This window comes from Nomascus leucogenys, chromosome 22a (assembly GCF_006542625.1).
Source record: "Nomascus leucogenys isolate Asia chromosome 22a, Asia_NLE_v1, whole genome shotgun sequence".
In the NCBI taxonomy this organism is placed as follows: Eukaryota; Metazoa; Chordata; class Mammalia; order Primates; family Hylobatidae; genus Nomascus; species Nomascus leucogenys.
This window is the reverse complement of record NC_044402.1, coordinates 103,353,569-103,374,881: the sequence shown is the minus strand read 5'-3', so window position 1 is coordinate 103,374,881 and position 21,313 is coordinate 103,353,569. Positions and strand designations below refer to the sequence as shown.

The following is a 21,313-nucleotide window of genomic DNA, read 5'->3' as shown; positions in this document are numbered from 1 at the left end:
CTGTGGCCGAAGACCCGAGAGTCCCTGGCAAACCACTGGTTCAAGAATCCAAAAGCTGTAGAACTTGGAGTCCAATGTTTGAGGGCAGGAAGCATCCAGCACAGGAGTAAGATAAAGGCCTGAAGACAGATCCAGTCTGGTCCTTCCACATTCCTCTGCCTCCTTTTATCCTAGCCATGCTGGCAGCTGATTAGATGGTACCTACCCAGATAGAGGGTAGGTCTGCCTCTTCCATTCCACTGACTTAAATGTTCATCTCCTTTGGCATCACCATCACAGACACACCTAGGAACAATACTTTGCATCCTTCAGTCCAATCAAGTTGACACTCAGTGTTAACCATCACAGTGTATTACATTGATTTGTGTATGTTGAACTATTCTTGCATCCCTGGCATAAATCCTACTTGGTCATGATGATCTTTTTAATGTGTTGTTGAATTTGGTTTGCAAGTATTTTGTTGAGGAAAGAATTATTCCTGTAAGAGAAGCTTTGCAATTCCAGTATGTTACCCAAATAGTTGGGTAACATTTTTCTAAACATATAGACTGAACATTATTCCTTCTGTATAGACTGTTACCATATTGCAACTCTGAAAGAAATAATGAATATAAGTACAGTAGTGGTTCTCAATAGCTGTTAATCCCGATAATTAGGTAAAAGACTGACAAGGAGCATTATGGTGGATAGAATCAGACTGATATAATCCAAGCGCTAAGATGGGTCTTAATATCTTAAAAAGAGACACAACCAGATCCTATTTGCATCCTGATGGGATGTAATAGGAAATAGACAATACTGCCTGTGAATATTCTTGTCAAAAAAAAAAAAACAACCCTGAAATCTAACCAGGCATTTACCATTTACCTCTGACTAGTTTATAGGATATTTGTGTGATAAAGAAACATGTTAAAGGACACCTTGAAGATGGAGTCAACAAAACCCAGAATGTTACAAAACAGATAACCCACTTTGATCAACAAATACATGGCAAGGAGAAAAAGGAGGAGGAACTGTTAAAGATTAAAAGAAACATTAATCAAATATAATGTATGGATTATGGATGCTGATTTTTGAAAGCTCACTGTAAAAGAACATTGACTGTTTGATATTAGAAGGAGTGATTGTTAAATTTTAAAATATTGTGACAAATTTTTTAAGTCCTTATATTTTAGAGATACATACTAAAGTATTTACAGATGAAATGATATAATTTCTGAGATTTGCTTTAAAATAAACCAGCCGGGGAATGGAGGGTGGAATATAGATGATGTTCCATTAGTTGGTGGATGTCAAAATGGGCAGTAGTGATGAGATTCATTGTTATTTCTACTTTTGTGTATGTTTAAAATAATAAAAGTTTTCTAAACCAAAATAATTATACCAACAACAGTAAAAAGACATTATACTAACAGAACAAAGTATTTCTGATCTTAAAAATTACAGAGAAACTCAGAGGCCACACTGGGATAATAGGTACCTGTTTGTTTGGGGCGTTCTCATGTATCTCTGCCAATATTACTTTAGACATTAAGAGTGATAATTTTGTTATGTATTTTCCTCAGAGTTCCACAAACATGTGGAGTTTGATTTCCTTATTAAGGGCCAGTTTCTGCGAATGCCCTTGGACAAACACATGGAACTGGAGAACATCTCATCAGTAAGTTCAAATACTTACCTTCTGTATTTCACTTGAGGCATTGTCAGCTATTGTAGTTAAACTCCTTTTAGAATCACACTGAATCTATCTTTAGTAGCAAAGATTCTTTTTAATATATTGGATATATATATTGTGTGTTATGTATTGTATGTATATTTTATGTGTGTATTGAATATATATAGTGTGTGTATATATATATGTATATTCAATTTTGAAGCCCTCTTGTTTTGTGAGAGTGTTTTATTCAAGAAATAAATGAACACATTCTTCATATTTGTGGAAGAACTGGCAAGAAAGAGAATAGCAAATATGTGTGTACAAATATTGGTGCACAAAATAACTGGGCAAATATAAAAACTATGGGTTAAGTTATTGTTATTTTTCCCTTTTATTTTCAAAGTTTCCTTATATTGCTTTTATGATTAAAAATATAACTTATAATTGTTATTTGTTTTGTGATTTTAAAAATTGTGGTAAAATATACATAACATAAAATTTAGAATTTTAACCATTTTTAAGTATACAATTCAGTGGCATTAAGTGCATTTGCAATATTATGCAACCATCACCATTTTCCAGAATTGTTTCCTTATCCTAAACAGAAGACCTGTACCCATTAAACAATGTGCTTTTTTTCTTAATTTTAGTGTTTTCTTATATCTTCTTTTTTTTTTTTTTTTTTTTCTGAGACAGAGTCTCCATCTGTTGCCCAGGCTGAAGTGCAATGGCACAGTCTTGGCTCACTGAAACCTCTGCCTCCTGGGTGCAAGTGATTCTTGAGCCTCAGCCTCCGAAGTAGTGGGATTACAGGCATCTGCCACCACGCCTGGCTAATTTTTGTATTTTCAGTAGAGACAGAGTTTCACCATGTGGGCCAGGCACATCTTGAACTCCTGACCTCAGGTGATCCGCCCGCCTCGGCCTCCCAAAGTGCTGGGGTTATGGGTGTGAGCCACTGCGCCTGGCCTAAGGCTTTCTTATATTCCTTTCCCCCCCATTTTCAGCATAAGTTTTACAAGGCCATTAATATTTCTTCTTTTTAAAATTTTTGTTAGGAGACAGGGTCTTGCTTTGTTGCCTAGGCTGGACTTGAACTCCTAGGCTGAAGCAGTCCTCCTGACCCAGCTTTCCTAAGGTTAATAGCTGGGACTACAGGTGTGAGCCACCATACCAAGCTATTATTTCCTAATATCACTGTTAGCTTACTGTTAGGTCAAATAAAGTTTTTGACTTTTTGAATGGCTCCAAATTTCCTGAGTTATAAAGGGGACTAATATGAAGAATATAAACGAGATATATTAAATTAGGGATTATCTTCATAATGTAGTATTTTAAAACTATACCACCTGACTTGTTGCTGGTTTCTCGTGACTAGGAAGAAGTTGTGGAAATAGAATATGTGGAGAAGTATACTGCACCCCAGCCAGAGCAATGCATGTTCCATGATGACTGGATCAGTTCAATTAAAGGGGCAGAGGAATGGTATTGCCAGATTAATGCCCTTCTCTCTCTTTTTTTTTTTATCTCCTTCAGTCTTTTTAAATCCATATGTACATATTTTTCTGTGACTTAATGTTATTTGTAAATTAATTTTATGATCTCTGTATCAGTGGCCGTGCCAAACAGAAAGATCTTTTCATTCAGTGTCTTCAAGAAGAAACAGGTGACCAGGTGCGGTGGCTCATGCCTGTAATCCCAGCACTTTGGGAGGCCGAGGAGGGTGGATTACGAGGTCGCAAGATAGAGACCATCCTGGCTAACACGGTGAAACCCCATCTCTACTAAAAAAATACAAAAAATTAGCCGGGCGTGGTGGTGGGAGCCTGTAGTCCCCGCTACTCGGGAGGCTGAGGCAGGAGAATGGCATGAACCCGGGAGGTGGAGCTTGCAGTGAGCTGAGATAGCCCCACTGCACTCCAGCCTGGGCGACAGAACGAGACTCTGTCTCAACAACAACAACAAAAAAAACAGGTATTTATTAAAAGGTACTCTTTTCTGTTCTGTTCAAGATGTAGTAGTTACAATTATTGTTGTCTTTTTTTTTTTTTTTTTTTTTTTTTTTTTTTTTTAACGGGGTCTCCCTCTGTTGCCCAGGCTGGTTGCAAACTCCTGGGCTCAAGCAGTCCTCCTGCCTCAGCCTCCTGAATAGGTGGTATTTCTCTACACCCAGCAGTATTTGTCTTCTGAATAAGTGATGTATCTTAGAGCATTTAATTTATTTGGTTCGATTATGTTGCTTTTAAGACCAAGGATATAGTTTGTTTCATAGAGGAAAAAAGTAACTTTTATAGCCATAGATCTCCTAGCCTAATACCATAAAGATGCATAGCATACTATTTTAGGGCTAGAAAGAGCAGACTGGACTCAGGAAAGAAGGTACAGGTATCTCAGGGCAAATCGTCACTAGCCTTGCTTGTAGGAAAACACCTCAAGAGTAGATTATAGTAGGAGCTTACTTCTTTCAAAGAATGCCTTCTTGGAGTTATTACATAAAGTTATATTTCTTCTAGTTTTACTTTTAGTTTAAATGGTTTTCACTGGTTAAGTACAAAGTACTTCAGGTCGACAGCCAGGCGCATGGCTCATGCCTGTAATCACAGCACTTTGGGAGCCTAAGGCAGGTGGGTCACTTGAGATCAGAAGTTTGAGACCAGCCTGGCCAACATATTGAAACCTGTCTCTACTAAAAATATAAAAAATTAGCCGGATATGGCAGTCTATGCCCATAGTCCCAGTTACTCAGGAGGCTGAGGCAGGAGAATCTCTTGAACCCAGGAGGCAGAGGTTGCAGTGAGCTGAGATCACACCACTGCCTTCCAGCCTGGGCAACAGAGCAAGACTCCATCTCAAAAAAAAAAAAAAGTACTACAGGTTGGGTATTCCTTATCTGGAAATGTTTGGTACCAGAAGTATTTTGGATTTAGGTTTTTTTTTGGGAGGGGGTTTGGAATATTAACATATACATAGTGAAATATTTTAGGGACGTGATTGAAGTCTAAACATGAAATTATATTTCATATACAGCTTATACACCTAGCCCAAAAGTAATTTTTTACTATGTATGTATATATTTTATATATACTATGTGTATATATATATTATATGTAATTATATAATACATATAAATATGTACATATATACATATATATATATATATACACACACACATATATTATTATTATTTTTTTGAAACGGAGTCTTGCTCTGTTGCCCAGGCTGGAGTGCAGTGGCGCAATCTCGGCTCACTGCAAGCTCCGCCTCCCAGGTTCAGGCCATTCTCCCGCCTCAGCCTCCCGAGTAGCTGGGACTATAGGCGCCCGCCACGACACCTCGCTAATTTTGTTTTTGTATTTTTAGTAGAGACGGGGTTTCACTATGTTAGCCAGGATGGTCTCGATTTCCTGACCTCGTGAATCACTCACCGTGGCCTCCTAAAGTGCTGGGATTACAGGCGTGAGCCACCATACCCAGCCAATTTTATACAATGTTTTTAATAATTTTGTGCCTGAATCAAAATTTTGATTGCGTTTTGACTATAGCCTGTCATTATGAAGTCAGGTGTGAAATTTTCTACCTGTGGTGTCATGTTGGCGCTCAGAAAGTTTTGGATTTTGGAGAATTTTGGACTTATTTTCATATTAGGGATGCTCAATCTGTATTAGGGCCTACAAGTAATTTGCTTAGCTTTTGTAAGAGTTGTATTATTTACAACAATATAGAAATGAAATCAGCCAGGCATGGTGGCTCACGCTTGTAATCCCAGCACTTTCGGAGGCCGAGGTGGATGGATCACGAAGTCAGGAGTTCGAGACCAGCCTGGCCAACACAGTGAAACCCTATCTCTACTAAAAATACAAAAAAAAATTAGCCGGGCATGGTGGTGGGTGCCTGTAATCCCAGCTACTCAGGAGGCTGAGGCAGTAGAATCGCTTGAACCTAGGAGGTGGAGGTGGCAGTGAGCCAGAATTGTGCCACTGAACTCTAGCCTGGGTGACAGAACTAGATTCCGTCTCAAAAAAAAAGGAAATCTAGGATTTGCCAGGTATTATTATTATTATTATTTTTTTTTTTTTTTTTGAGACAGAGTCTTGCTCTGTTGCCCAGGCTGGAGTGCAGTGGTGCAATCTCGGCTCACTGCAAGCTCCACCTCCCAGGTTCACGCCATTCTCCTGCCCCAGCCTCCTGAGTAGTTGAGACTACAGGCACCCGCCACCACGCCTGGCTAATTTTTTGCATTTTTAGTAGAGACGGGGTTTCACCGTGTTAGCCAGGATGGTCTCGATCTCCTGACCTCATGATCCGCCTGCCTCAGCCTCCCAAAGTGCTGGGATTACAGGCGTGAGCCACCGCGCCCAGCCATGCCAGGTATTATTTTTAGGAGGTTGAGAAACTTCAAGTGATCTGATCTAGTATATTTTGAAATCTCAATCTTCATATCAAAGAAGAGTTTAAAAGTATAATCCTCAAAGTTACTTTGTCATTGCCAAAGAAACAAAATTCATTTTCAGGGTTTGGAAAAACTGCTTTTTGTGTTTCATAAGATTTTTTTTTTCTCATAGGATCTTGACTGGTTCTTATGATAAGACTTCTCGGATCTGGTCCTTGGAAGGAAAGTCAATAATGACAATTGTGGGACATACGGATGTTGTAAAAGATGTGGCCTGGGTGAAAAAAGGTTAGGACATTTTGCCTACACTTAGAGGAATCCTAGATAGGGATTTGGAGATAAGCCATTTTTGGTGCTGGGGAAGAATGGGGAGTGGGTGGGAAGTATCTCATACCTCCGTTATTATGAGGTCTTTCAAAAAATATAGTGTTCAAGAAGATTACATAAAAAATTCATAAATTGTTAGAAGTGAATCTTCATTAAAATTACATCAGATAATATACATTTTCAACTTAATATTAAATGTATTACATTCATCTTCTAGTTTCTTCTGTTTGTTTTTGTTTGTTTGTTTTGTTTTGTTTTGTTTTTGAGATGGAGTCTCGCTGTGTCACCCAGGCTAGCATGCAGTGGCCCAATCAGGGCTCACTGCAACCTCCACTTCCCAGGTTCAAGTGATTCTCCTGCCTCAGCCTCTCAAATAGCTGGGACTACAGGCACCTACCACTGCGCCTGGCTAATTTTTGTATTTGTAGTAGAGACTGGGTTTCACCATGTTGGCCAGGCTGGTCTCGAACCACCTGAGGTGGTGATCCACCCGCCTCGGCCTCCCAAAGTGCTGTGATTACAGGCGTGAGCCACCGCACCTGGCCTGTTTGTTTGTTTTTTGAGGCAGTCTCACTCTGTTGCCCAGGCTAGACTGCAGTGGCTCCATCTCAACTACTGCAACTTCCGCCTCCTGAGTTCAAGTGATTCTCCTGCCTCAGCCTCCCGAGTGGCTGCAATTACAGGCGCCTGCCACCACACCCGGCTAATTTTTATATTTTTAGTAGAGACAGGGTTTTGCTGTGTTGGCCAGGCTGGTCTCAAACTCCTACCTCAAGTGATCCGCCTGTCTTGGCCTCCCAAAGTGTCAGTATTACAGGCGTGAGCCACCACACCCAGCCATCATCATCTATTTTTGAAGAATCTTTTCTTTATACCACATCAACCTTTTAAACCTGGCCATATGAGTTATCATTTTGACATCTTTTTCAATAACAACAAAAAAATTTAGTTCTTCGGTTTCAGAACATGATGTATTCTAAATGGTATACTGATTTGTTTCTTATTCCTGTGTTCTCCTTTCTCCAGATAGTTTGTCCTGCTTATTATTGAGTGCCTCTATGGATCAGACTATTCTCTTATGGGAGTGGAATGTAGAGAGAAACAAAGTGAAAGCCCTACACTGCTGTAGAGGTCATGCTGGAAGTGTAGATTCTATAGCTGTTGATGGCTCAGGAACTAAAGTAAGTAGCTAGAATGTAATGAGTACTGTGTTAAATTAGAATTTGAACTTGTTGCTAAACATTTTTTTCTGCATATATTCATTGTGTTGGCCTAGTTTCCTAACAATCGGTGACAAAAAGATAGGATTTCAAAGCAAGAGTAAATACTCATGCAATAGGAGATAGTCACTTGCTCAGTTTAAGTATCCCTGGTTTAGAACCTTATATAAACTCCAGAAATTTTAAGAAATGAGGTATGGGCCAGGCGCAGTGGCTCACGCCTGTAATCCCAGCACTTTGGGAGGCCAAGGCGGGCGGATCACCTGAGGTCAGGAGTTCGAGACCAGCCTGGCCAACATGGAGAAACCCTGTCTCTACTAAAAATAAAAATAAAAAATAAGCTGGGCGTGGTGGCGCATGCCTGTAATCCCAGCTACTCGGGAGGCTGAGGTTGGAGAATCACTTGAACCCGGGAGGCAGAGGTTGCAGTGACTGAGATTGCGCCATTGCATTCCAGCCTGGGCCTAACAAGAGGGAAACTCAGTCTCAAAAAAAAAAAAAAAAAAAGAAATGAAGTAAACAAGCCATTCATTTATATAACCTTCTTACCTCATAGTAATTGACATATTTCCAATCTATATCAGCTACTATTTTTTTTTTTTTTTTTTGAGACGGAGTCTTGCTCTGTCCCCCAGGGTGGAGTGCAGTGGCGCGATCTCGGCTCGCTGCAAGCTCCGCTTCCCGGGTTCACGCCATTCTCCTGCCTCAGCCTCCCGAGTAGCTGGGACTACAGGTGCCCGCCAACACGCCCGGCTAATTTTTTGTATTTTTAGTAGAGACGGGGTTTCACTGTGTTAGCCAGGATGGTCTCGATCTCCTGACCTCGTGATCCGCCCGCCTCGGCCTCCAAAGTGCATTACAGGCTTGAGCCACCGCGCCCGGCTATATCAGCTACTCTTAAGTGCTGTCATCAACTGAAAATGCCTAGTTGATCGTCTGAGCATTAGCATACACTAAAGTTAGTGCTAAGAGAGTTTTACTATAGTACCAATCTACTCTTTATCATGACAAAATGTTAAAAGTTAGTGAAAAGGTAACAAACCTGAGGGCAATACCATATTGATTTATTAATATGGAGGGTTGTAAATCCACTTACAATTTGAAAGTTTCCTAAGCCACACTGAAGTATTCTGGACTTAAGAGTGTTTCTTTGACAGTTAGGGTAACAGGATGTTTGTATTCAAAGGTGAAGATTTATGATTTTTCATATTGAGCCGAAAAGTTTTATATGTTGTTTAGTCCAAACTTTAGTGGATTAACTGTACCCCTTCTTTTTGGTTAAGGAGAGATAGAAACTCAACTTGAACTTATTTAGCCTTAAAAGTAAATGGATTGTGAGATCCAAGGAAAGATTGAACAACCACATCACAAGAAGGGGAATGGTGCATTTGGGCCTCAAGAACCAGTGGAATAGAGGCTTGAATGTGGTCCACACACCCTCTCGCTGTCTTGTCTCTCAAGTTGACTTTATTCTCTCTTACTTCAGATTGGCTTTCTTCAAAAGATATGGCAATAAGCCTGGCCTTCAAGATTTCCCAGATTTTATGTTCTGTCCTATCTGCCCCTGGAAAAAAGCTAATTTCAGCCCTCTGGAACACAAGTTCTTTGAAAAGGTCCTGAATGAGGAAGAGACCTACTGATGTAGGCAAATAATATGAATCATATTACATATGTCTTTTCCCTTCATATACATCTGTTTAGTTTTGCAGTGGCTCCTGGGATAAGATGCTAAAGATCTGGTCTACAGGTAAATTAAATATTTATTTTACCTTGACTTAATAATGTTGTTTCAAAAATTTAAATTCGGAGGCCGTATGGTGGCTCACGCCTATAATCTCAGCACTTTGGGAAGCCAGGGTAGAAAGATCACTTGAGGCCACGAGTTCAAGATCAGGCTAGGCCACATAGTGAGACCCTGTCTCTACTAAAAGTAGAAAATTAAAATTAGCCAGGTGTGGTGGTATGCACCTGTAGTCCTAGCTCCTTGGGAGGCTGAGGTAAGGGGGTTGTTTGAGCCTAGGAGTTTGAGGTTTCAGTGAGCTATGATGTCATGCCACTGCACTTCAGCCAGGGTGATGGAGTGAGAACCTGTCTCAAAAAAAAAAAAAAAATCAGTTTAGTGAAAGGGGACTTTTTAACCCATATTTTGCCATAAAAAGAGACCAGTATAGCAACAAATTCATATATTTCTTTGTGTTTCAAGATTTTTTTTCCTACCCCACCACCCCCTTACTTACTGGATAGTGTCACTGAATTGCAAGTTTCAAAAACATGTTTGGTGCAATAGGACATAAATACCTTGATTCTCAAAGTTCTCTTATTCAGGAAGCTTGGAAGTAAATAAAAATACTTTCCGAGCCATTTTGACTTAAGTAATGTAAGAATGACTTTTGAGTCATTTTACTGTTAATTTCTTAGCTAAGCTGGTTTACTTAAAAAAATTTTTCAATGCAGTTTTACCAATATTAATATTTTTACTCTGAAAGCATAGATCAAAAGGAACAAATTGAGGAAGGAGGAGGAAGGACTTTTAGAGGAAGGTGCTTTCATAGTAGTAAGAAGACACTGATGAGAAGAAAAGAGGAAAAAACACACACCCATAGATACTTATATTTTAAGACCTAGTAGCTACAACTATTTATTGCATAGGTAAACAGATCAGAATACCTCTGTTACTTTTTAGGTAATTGCTGTGTTACATACACAGTATAATACCCCAAATGCATTTCACAAAGACTTGAGGGGGATCAAGAAAAGCTTAACCAGTTTTGAATAATTATGTGTAAGATGGTGGGAAATATATAATCCATTTTAGATTTTACAAAAATGATGAAAGCAAATAATTTGGTGGCAAAAAGTGGTTTGGTTTAGAAAATTCTTTAGTAGAATTTTTTATTTTTTGATAGGGCTGAGTAAATGAGATTGTATATGATTAGCTATTAACTTTAAGGGGTTTATAATCTAGTTTGAGAAATATTAATATCCATAAAAGCCACAAAACATTTTAATGTTTTACGTATTTTATGTTACCTATTTAATGTAACATAATATGCATGTTACTGTAACGTATAATGTAACATATATTACATATTTAATGTTGCATATTTTATGTAGTTTTCAATCTGGGTTTGCTGCCTAACCAAGTGATGTATAACAAAGATTTTAAAAACTCAAAAAAACCAGAAACATTTTTGGTAGAAAAATGAAATTAAGAGAATAAACATGACTGAAATGTATGTGCGTTTATCATGTGTTTACTTTATCCTTCCCTCCTTCATAATGTAAATGTAATGTCATAACTCTCCTACAACTAACAGTAAGCAATTTTTCATAGCTATGATAAAATGATGAATATTTATAACGATGACCTTAAAGATAGCAAGATTTTAAACTACTTAGATTTTAGTTTTCTTTTTTTTTTTGAGATGGAGTCTTGCTCTGTCGCCCAGGCTGGAGTGCAGTGGCGCAGTCTCGGCTCACTGCAAGCTCCGCCTCCCAGGTTCACGCCATTCTCCTGCCTCAGCCTCTCCGAGTAGCTGCAACTACAGGCGCACGCCACCACGCCCAGCTAATTTTTTGTATTTTTAGTAGAGACAAGGTTTCACTGTGGTCTCAATCTCCTGACCTCGTGATCCGCCCGCCTCAGCCTTCCAAAGTGCTGGGATTATAAGCGTGAGCCACCGCGCCCGGCCTAGATTTTAGTTTTCTAATGTAGTTTATGTTTTATTTTTTATTTTTGAAGATTGATAATCTAGGTAATATTTTATATATAACTTTCTGTTAACCAAAATGATGAGGAATATTCATTCCCTAACTAGTTGTGATAACATGGAAAAACTGTATCTGGAAATGTAAAGAATTCTTTCAGACAGTTCACGATTAATACTGTTTTTAAAATGTCAAATCTAATTCTCTATGACACAGTCCCTACAGATGAAGAAGATGAAACGGAGGAGTCCACAAATCGACCAAGAAAGAAACAGAAGACAGAACAGTTGGGACTAACAAGGGTCAGTATTTGTGAGAACTGACTGTACTTGCCTTAGGCCTGTGTTGACAAATATATGGTAATTTAATACGGTCTTTCTTGTTTATGTTTCCTTCTGTCTTACCTTGCTTCTTTAACCATGATTATCCTTTTTTTCAGTAGACTTGTAAATTTTTATTATAAGCAAAGTATTGTTGTTACATTTATTTGTATCTTTGAATGTAGTGGCATTGAGCCAGGCTTATGGTTGCTAGGTTGATGATTTAGTTATTATGTTTGATCTCATGCTGCATTCTGGACCTTTTAATTATTAAAACTTACACTAAAGTGAAGCATCTAATTACCTGGTTGTTGGATAATATTATCTGTTTCATGCACTGAGTATGTAATTTTTATAAGGGATCCTAGTTATATCTTCTAAATCACTAGAAACCAAGAGTTTAATTTGGGATTTGATTCTGTCATTTAGCTGTTAGATTCCATTAAGTCAAACTCTGAAAGTTTATCCAGATTTTTTCTTACTTTTAAAAGTACTTAATTGATAAAGATTGAATATATTCAAGGTGTACTACATGATTAGATATACATAAACATTGTGCAATGATTACCACAATCAAATTAATTAGCACATCCATCACCACCCATGCTGTACATTAGATCCCCAGAACTTGTTCATCTTATAACTGAAAGTTTGTGCCCTTGGACCAACATTTCCCCATTTCCTCACACTCCAGCTCCCGGCAACCACTGTTGTACTCTGTGCTTCCTTGAGTTTGACTTTTCATGTGGATTATTATTTATCCTGTTACAAAGATATTTGTTATAATGTGACCTAACCTATATTTATATACTTTTTGTGAAGGGCGATACTGAGTCAGGTTTAGAAAAAGACTTTTCATTCATTTTCTAATAGCTATAATGAATGTGCAGTAAATAAAGCACACATTTACACATTAATTCTTATAGTCACCAATAAAATATCTTGTAAAAATTGTTGAAAATGAAGAATAAAATGGGATCATAAATTATCAAATAGAATGTAATATTAGCGCTTACTGGTTCCAGCTGAAAGTAATGATTTATAATTTCTTAATACATTTAAACATAGACTGATGAATTGCAAGAGGAAAGATCTGGCACTTACTCAACTTCTTTACTCTGGTAGGCTAAATTAAAGCTAGAAATGGAGGCTGACTGTGGTGGCTCACGCCTATAATCCCAGCACTTTGGGAGGCCAAGGCGGGCAGATTGCTTGAGCTCAGGAGTTTGAGACCAGCCTAGGCAACATGGTGTTACCCTGTCTCTACAAAAAATTTTTTAAAAGTTAGCTGGATGTGGTGGCTTGCACCTGTGGTCCCAGCTACGCCCAGCCCAGGAAGCAGGTTGCAGTGAGCCAAGATTGTGCCACTGGACTCTAGCCTGAGCAACAGAGCGAGACCCTGTCTCAAAAAATAAAATAAAAAATAAAGCTAGAAATGCCTTACCATTTGGATATTGTGCCAGTGGGAGTTTATATTCATGCATATCCCTGATCGAACTTTTAAATAACATATCTGAGTAGGAAAAGATTTCCTGAGTTATAAAAATGTTTTACTGAGAAGGTAGCTCTTTTTTTCTTTCTTTTTTTTTTTTTTTTTTTTTTTTAAAGAGACAAAGTCTTACTCTGTTGCCCAGGCTGGAGTGCAGTGGCACAATCATAGCTCACTGTAACCTCAAACTCCTGGCCTCAGGTGATCCTCCCACCTCCACCTCCCAAAGTTCTGGGATTACAGGCTTCAGCCACCATCCTCTGCCAATTTTTTTCTCTTTTTAAAGTTTGGCATTCAGCTTAAATGTTGCTCAATGAAAAAAAAATTTTTTTTTTTTTTTGAGATGGAGTCTCACTCTGTCGCCCAGGCTGGAGTGCAGTGGCATGATCTCGGCTCACTGCAAGCTCCGCCCCCTGGGTTCACGCCATTCTCCTGCTTCAGCCTCCTGAGTAGCTGGGACTACAGGCCCCCGCCACCATGCCCGGCTAATTTTTTGTATTTTTTTCATAGAGATGGGGTTTCACCGTGTTAGCCAGGATGGTCTCGATCTCCTGACCTCGTGATCCACCCGCCTCGGCCTCCCAAAGTACTGGGATTACAGGTGTGAGCCACTGCACCCGGCCTGCTCAATGAATTTTTATAAATATGTATACTCAAGTAATTACTACCCAAATAAAAATGTAGAGATTTACCAGTACCCTAGATGTCTGCCTCTAGCCTGCCTCTCAACCAGTAGCTCCCTAAAGGTAATCACTTTTGATTTTTGCCATCTTAGATTAGTTTTACCTATTTTTAAAATTTCATATGATATCTGTAAGATAGATCTTTTCATTAATATATAGCATTCCATTGCAGCATCAATATGCCACAATTTATCCATTATTGAGACAGGGTCTCACTCTGTCACCCAGGCTGGAGTACAGTGGCCTGAACATGGCTCACTGCAGCCTTAACCTCCCCAGACTGAGGTGATCCTCCCACCCCAGCCTCCTGAGTAGCTAGGACTATAGGTGCATGCCACCATACCCAACTAATTTTTTTTTTTTTTTTTTTTTTTTTTTTTTTGTAGATACTGGGTTTTGTCATGTTGCCCAGGTTGGTCTTGAACTCCTGGGCTCAAGTGATCTGCTTGCCTCAGCCTCCCAAAGCCTCTCAAAGTGGTGGGATTACAGACTTGAGCCAACATACTCAGGCTATTTATTATTCTTTTGATGGACCTTTTTTTTAACCCCCCTTTTGAGAGGAGTGGTGCAGTGGCATAATCATGGCTCAGCTGCAGCCTCAACCTCCAGGGCTCACACAATCCTCACACCTCAGCCTCTTGAGTAGCTGGAACAACAGGTGCATGCCACCATGCCCTGGCTAATTTTTTTGTTTTTTAAAGAGATGGGGTCTTGCTATATTGCCCAGGCTGGTCTTGAACTCGTGGCCTCAAGCAGTCCTCCCACCTCGGCCTTCCAAAGTGCTGTGATTACGGGCATAAGCCACCATGCCTGGCTGTTACTCCACATCTTTACCAGCACTTGATATGGTTACTTATTAAAGTCATGATTAACTTTTAATAAGCCCTGGATCTTTGATAATTATGAAATGTTCATATTTTTAGCTAATTTTTAAGTTGTTATTATTCATTTTTTTATAGAGATGGTGTCTTGCTTTGTTACCCGAGCTGTCTCAAACTCCTGGGCTCAAGCAGTCCTGCCACCTCATAGCCCATTTTTTAAGAGTGTTGTCTCTATTTTACTTACTGATTTTTTTTTTTTTTTTTTTTTTTTTACTTACTGATTTGTAAGAGTTATTTATGTATTCTGGATTTAAGTTCTTTGCTGAATATATGTATTTAAGTATTTTCTCCCAGTCTGCTTTGCTGATACCATTTATTTCTAGGTGCATACTTTCGTAAGCTTGCTCCCATAGTTCATTTTATTTGAGAGAAATAATAGTATATTGAGTTTATCATTTAGCTTTTTTCCTCCTTTCACTGGTTTTTCCTGAGAAATCATTTAGCTTTTTATAGGGTTTAAATTTATACATTCATAAATTATTAAGTCATGCCAGAAACTCTTGAAGTGCCAATTACAATGAAAATGTTGCTGCGTCAGAAATAATAGAAAAATTTGGGGCCCGAGATGGTGGCTTACACCTGTACTTTGAAGCCAACACTGGAGGATCACTTGAGCCTAGGAGTTTGAGACCAGCCTGGGCAACATAGCAAGACCCCATCTCTAAAAATTTAAACATTAGCCAGGCATGGTAGTGTGCAACTATATTCCCAGCTACCTGAGAGGTTGAAGTGGGAGGATCACTTGAGCCCAGGAAGTCAAGGCTGCTGTGAGTTACGATTGCACCACTGCACTCCAGTTTGGGCGACAGAGTGAGGCCTTGTCTGAAAAAAAGCAAATAAAAATTTGGATTTTAGCAAAATAATAGAAAAAAGAGATAAGACATATCAAAAATAGGTATCTTCTCTTTGCATTTCTTTCTACTGCCTGAAATGTGTTAATGTGAACAATGCTGCCAGTTCATTTACCTATCATTTGCTTCATATATTAACATACAATAGTCTTTTCCTCCTTAATTCTCAAAATTGCTTTTTTCCCTCCAGTACTACTATTCCACTTAGTTTGTAGTGACAATGCAAATGTTGACTTTTCTACTTTGAAAGAAAAGTTTTAGTAAAGGAAAATTCACTTTTTGGTGTATAACCATTTAGTTTCGATGAATATATAGAATCATGTAACTGCTACACAACCAAGATATAGAACAGTCCATCATCCCTGAAAACTCATATTGCCCCTTCTTGTCAACTTGCCTCCCACCTCTATCCTCTGAAAACCACTGCTCTGTTCTCTGTCTCTATAATTTTTCCAGAATGTCATATAAGTGCAGTCACACAGTATAGTGTATATAGTCTTTTGTGTCTGGCTCTTTTTACTTAGCATAAAGCATTTAACATTTTTTGAGGTTGTTGGAGGTATCGATGCTGAGTAGTATTCTGTGGTATGGATATGCCACAGTTGGTTTAATCATTCACCAGCTGAAGGATATTTGATTGTTTCCAGTGTGGCAGTTGTAAGTAAAACTATCAATATTTGTATTTAGGTTTTTGTGTGAACCTGTCTTCATTTCTGTTGGGTAAATGCCTAGGAATGGTATAGCTTATTCATATGATAAGCTTGCCTATTGTTTTTACCATGTCATTTTCTATTCTAGAGCCTTCTGATTACCTCTATGTCACCTTTTCATTTTGTTTTAGATGACATCAGAGATTGTTCTGTTTCTCACTCCTCTATCAGGTTCCTTTACTTCTTTCAGGAAAATGTTAAAAGAGACCTCAGGGATCATTTGGTCGAGGAGTTGGCAAATTACAGCCCAACAGCCAGTATGGCTGTCACCTATTTTTGTGCTACAGAGAGCTAGGGATGGTTTTTACAATTATAAGTGTAAAAACAACCCCTTATTAAAACAACTGTGGGCCAAGTGCAGTGGCTCACACCTGTAATCCCAGCACTCTGGGAGGCTGAGGCGGGCACATCACCTGCAATCAGGAGATAAGACCAGCCTGACCAACATGGTGAAACCCCATCTCTATTAAAAATGCGAAAAGTTAGCCAGGCGTGGTGGCACGCGCCTGTAATCCCAGCTACTCGGGAGGCTGAGGCAGGAGAATCGCTTGAACCTGGGAGGTGGAGGTTACAGTGAGCCAAGCTCATGCATTGCACTCTAGCCTGGGCGATGAGCGAAGCTCCGTCTCAAAAAAAAAACAAAAAACAAAACCGTGGTATTATTCATACAACAGAATACTACTCAGCAAAGAAAAACATACAACTGTATGTGGTCTCTAAAGGCTGAAATATTTACTTGCTGGTTCTTTACTGAAAAAGTTTGCTTTCTGATCCAGTTATAACTCCTTAATATTACAGATGAGGCAATATTTAAGGAAGTTAAATGTAGCAAGGTTATATAAAAGTAGATTGACTATCCCCTATTCCAGAATTCTTTTCCTCTTTTTTTTGAGATGGAGTTTCGTTCTTGTTGCCCAGGCTGGAGTGCAGTGGCGCAGTCTCGGCTCATCACAACCTTTGCTTCCTGGGTTCAAGCGATTCTCCTGCCTCAGCCTCCCGAGTAGCTGGGATGACAGGCATGCACCACCACGCCTGGCTAATTTTGTAGTTTTAGTAGAGATGGGGCTTCTCCATGTTGATCAGGCTGGTCTTGAACTCCTGACGTCAGGTGATCACCCGCCTTGGCCTCCCAAAGTGCTGGGATTACAGGTGTGAGCCACCGCGCCCGGCTAGTTTTTTTGTTTGTTTGTTTTGTTTTTTTGTTTCTAAGAGACAGCCCAGGGTAGAGTGCAGTGGCACAATCTCAGCTAACAGCAACCTCCACTTCCCAGGCTCAAGCAGTCCTCCCATGTAAGCCTCTCAGGTAGCTGAGACTACAGGAGTGTGCCACCATGCCCAGCTCATTTCTATATTTTTTTGTAGAGACAGGGTTTCAGCATGTTGCCAGGCTGGTCTTGAACTCCTGAGCTCAAGTGATCCACCTCGGCCTCCCAAAGTGCTAGGATTACAGGTGTTAGCCACCATGTGTGGCCTCCTTTCTTTTTTTTTTTTTAGAGACAAGATCTCTCTTGTTCACACAAAAACCTAAATTACAATTATAAAGCGTTGTAAAAAACAACCCCTTATTAAAACAACTGTGGGCCGAGTGCAGTGGCCCACTGCAGGAGTGGGCCTGGCTGGAGTGCAGTGGCGTGATCGTAGCTCACTGTAGCCTCAAACTGCTGGGCTCAAGTGATCCTTCTACTTTAGCCTCCCAAGTAGCTATGACTATAGTCATGTGTCATTAAGCCCAGCTAATTTTATTTTTAGTAGAGACGGGGTCTTACTATGTTGCCCAGGCTGTTCTCAAACTCCTGGGCTCCAGTGATCCTCCTGCTTCAGCCTCCCAAAGCATTGAGACTACAGGTATGAGCCTCTGTGCCTGGCTCTTCCCACTCTCCTTTATATACTCCTTATATTTAAGGTAGATGCTCTACCTAGTCAACTAGTTTGGGGCTTTTAGTTTAGAAAGACATTAGAGATTGTGGAGTATTAATAAGTGAACTGTGTACATTATTTAAAGATTAAATAATAGGACTTAAAGATGCTGAGGAATGAGGTGGTAAAAATAACTTACTGAGATTAATTTACCTGGAGGAGTTATGTAGAAATTGGCAGCATATTTTGTGTGAAGGTGCTGAAACCTATATCTGTCTGATCACAAAGGTTTTTATGTTAACTGTGAAGCAATTTCACAAATAACCAGTCTAAGGGAGGGTTCCCACTGGTTGGAGGATAGTAAAGGTCATCGTATGCCAGGCACCAGGAATAGAAGTGTGAATACTTTCACCCACCGCATCCTGGGCTGCAATTTTGCCAGTTGCCTGAATCTGGTGAGGAAGAGCACACATGCAACACGTTACATGAAATGGGTTCATTGCTTACAGATAGGCAGCAAGGAACAACAGAAGCCGAGGATCCATTGTGAGCCAGTCCCCCAAGGCTCAAGAAAGCTGCCAGGGGCAAATGGAGTGTTAACTGCATATGCCTCACTTGCAGCACAGCTGAGGGATCTCAAAAAACAGCCTGCCCTGGTTTTTGTACCCTGGGGTCACTTGACTCTTTCGGCAAAGTTTGAAGGACATCCTGTTTCTAAGAGCTGGAATAGAGTCCCCAGGCTATGCTGGCCAGTTGCTCCCTATCTCAGGATGTTATATTCCCAGAATGTTCTATAGTTATTTTGAGAACTACAGGCAAGAAGAAAAGAGCGGGGAGAAACTGTATCCATCAGTCCAAGGCCGTTGGGAAACCATCCAGCACTAACCTTTAATATAACATTTGTCAGCTGGGAGAGTTAAGTTTGTGTTAATGCTGATCAAAATGAAAAGTAGAACAGATGAGGAGCAGCAGATTATAGTGGAAAGACTACAGAGGAGTGATATTTGGGGTCAAACTCAAGTTTGCCACTTATAAGCTCCATGACCTTGGGCAAGTTATCTTTTATCAGCCTCAGTGTCTTGTATAAAATAAAAACAAATATCCACTACATTGTAAAGAAAGAAGAAATAAGTCAGGATATGAAAGATGGGCAGTTTGTCTCTGTCATGTGGGCTTTGTAAGTAATAAGTACTATTATTATTTCAATTATTCTGTAATTAAAACACTTTCCCCTTTTGGGGGTCTTCCTTTCTAGACTCCCATAGTGACCCTCTCTGGCCACATGGAAGCAGTTTCCTCAGTTCTGTGGTCAGAGGCTGAAGAAATCTGCAGTGCATCTTGGGACCACACAATTAGAGTGTGGGATGTTGAGTCTGGCAGTCTTAAGTCAACTTTGGTAAGACAAATTCAGTGTTAAGTGATAAACTTCTAGAGTTGGTTTTTAGTCTACCATGGTTAATGTTCTTTCCTTTTCTTTTTCAGACAGGAAATAAAGTGTTTAATTGTATTTCCTATTCTCCACTTTGTAAACGTTTAGCATCTGGAAGCACAGATAGGCATATCAGATTGTGGGATCCCCGAACTAAAGGTGAGTCATGTAAACCGCTGGGGGAAAATATGTGTGAATAACATCTATTTCTCGTCTCTCTGGAGATCTACAAAAAAAAATTTCTGGCCAGCCGTGGTGGCTAATGCCTGTAATCCCAGCACTTTGAGAGGCCGAGGTGAGTGGATCACAAGGTCAGGAGTTGAAGATCAGCCTGGCCAACATAGAGAAACCCCACCTTTACTAAAAATACAAAAATCAGCTGGGTGTGGTGGCGCGTGCCTGTAATCCCAGCTACTTGGGAGGCTGAGGCAGGAGAATCGCTTGAATCCCAGAGGCAGAGGTTGCAGTGAGCCAAGATTGCACCACTGCACTCCAGCCTGGTGATGGAGCAAGACTCCATCTCAAAAAAAAAATTTCTACAAATATTTTTTGAGCTCATTCTACCTACTTCTCTTTTTTAAAATTCAACTCTTGTCTTTTTTGCTTTGTTCAGATGGTTCTTTGGTGTCGCTGTCCCTAACCTCACATACCGGTTGGGTGACATCAGTAAAATGGTCTCCTACCCATGAACAGCAGCTGATTTCAGGATCTTTAGATAACATTGTTAAGCTGTGGGATACAAGAAGGTAAATTCTATTTATGATCTACAAGAGAAACATATCAATTACCTGTTATAGAAAGGAAATGAATACTGAAATTCTTATCTAAAACCAGAAGAGTAAAAAAAGCCTCATGGTTTTGCAACCTCATGTGACAAATACTGATATGCAAAAGAAAAGCCAGGATCAAAAAAACTTTTGGCCAGGCACAGTGGCTCACACCTGTAATCCCAGCATTTTGGGAGGCTGAGGCAGGCAGATCACCTGAGGCTGGGTGTTCAGGACGATCCTAGCCAACATGGTGAAACTCTGTCTCTACTAAAAACACAAAAATTAGCCGGGCATGGTGGCGCACGCCTGTAATCACAACTACGCAGGAGGCTGAGGCAGGAGAATCGCTTGAACCCGGGAGGCGGAGGTTGCAGTGAGCCGAGATTGCGTTACTGCACTCCAGCCTGGGCAACAGACTGAGACGCCATCTCAAAAAGAAAAATAAATTCATGTTAATATGTTGTTTTTTTTGCATATAGATAGCTAGACAAACAGTATATAAGGCCATAGTTTAGGGGTTAAAAAAAGTAGTCAAGGAAGTGTGAAAATGGGCCTAATTATAAATAAATTCTTATAATGAGATAACTTTTTTTCCTGAATATATTTGTTATAATAAATGTCTGTGGTCTACCAATGATACAGGAAAAAGAGGAGAGGTGATCAAATAAACAGAATTTTAAGATTAAGTGGTTACTGGGGCAAGGTTGGTAAACCCTGTGAAGTTTTCAGATAAGTATAAGTGATTATTCAAATGTTTGTTTTAACACTGTGAATGCGTATAACATGTTAATATTTTCATCTTTTAGTTGTAAGGCTCCTCTCTATGATCTGGCTGCTCATGAAGACAAAGTTTTGAGTGTAGACTGGACAGACACAGGGGTAAGAATTTATTAGTTATTTGATGAAGAGGAAAGTGTACTAGAATAAATCTGGTGTTTGTGTTTATAAAATGTATTAGTTTCGGGCCGGGTGCAGTGGCTCACGCCTGTAATTGCAGCACTTTGGGAGGCCGAGGCAGGCA

General features: G+C 39.7%; 1 protein-coding gene across 3 annotated transcripts in view; it reads left to right on the top strand.

Annotated features, from left to right (window-relative positions):
* WDR12 (WD repeat domain 12) overlaps nucleotides 1–21,313 on the top strand; it is a 35,234-nt gene that overhangs the window by 9,496 nt on the left and 4,425 nt on the right. For 2 of the 3 annotated variants that reach the window (XM_030802742.1, XM_030802744.1), the window contains exons 3-12: nucleotides 1,566–1,660; nucleotides 3,036–3,142; nucleotides 6,220–6,335; nucleotides 7,401–7,555; nucleotides 9,296–9,341; nucleotides 11,519–11,604; nucleotides 19,349–19,489; nucleotides 19,576–19,681; nucleotides 20,136–20,268; nucleotides 21,099–21,171. In XM_030802742.1, the coding sequence (XP_030658602.1) occupies nucleotides 1,566–1,660; nucleotides 3,036–3,142; nucleotides 6,220–6,335; nucleotides 7,401–7,555; nucleotides 9,296–9,341; nucleotides 11,519–11,604; nucleotides 19,349–19,489; nucleotides 19,576–19,681; nucleotides 20,136–20,268; nucleotides 21,099–21,171 (1,058 nt within the window). Of the gene's footprint in view, nucleotides 1–1,565; nucleotides 1,661–3,035; nucleotides 3,143–5,995; nucleotides 6,026–6,219; nucleotides 6,336–7,400; nucleotides 7,556–9,295; nucleotides 9,342–11,518; nucleotides 11,605–19,348; nucleotides 19,490–19,575; nucleotides 19,682–20,135; nucleotides 20,269–21,098; nucleotides 21,172–21,313 lie in introns of those variants that run through there. The other variant, XM_030802743.1, reaches the window with a different exon arrangement.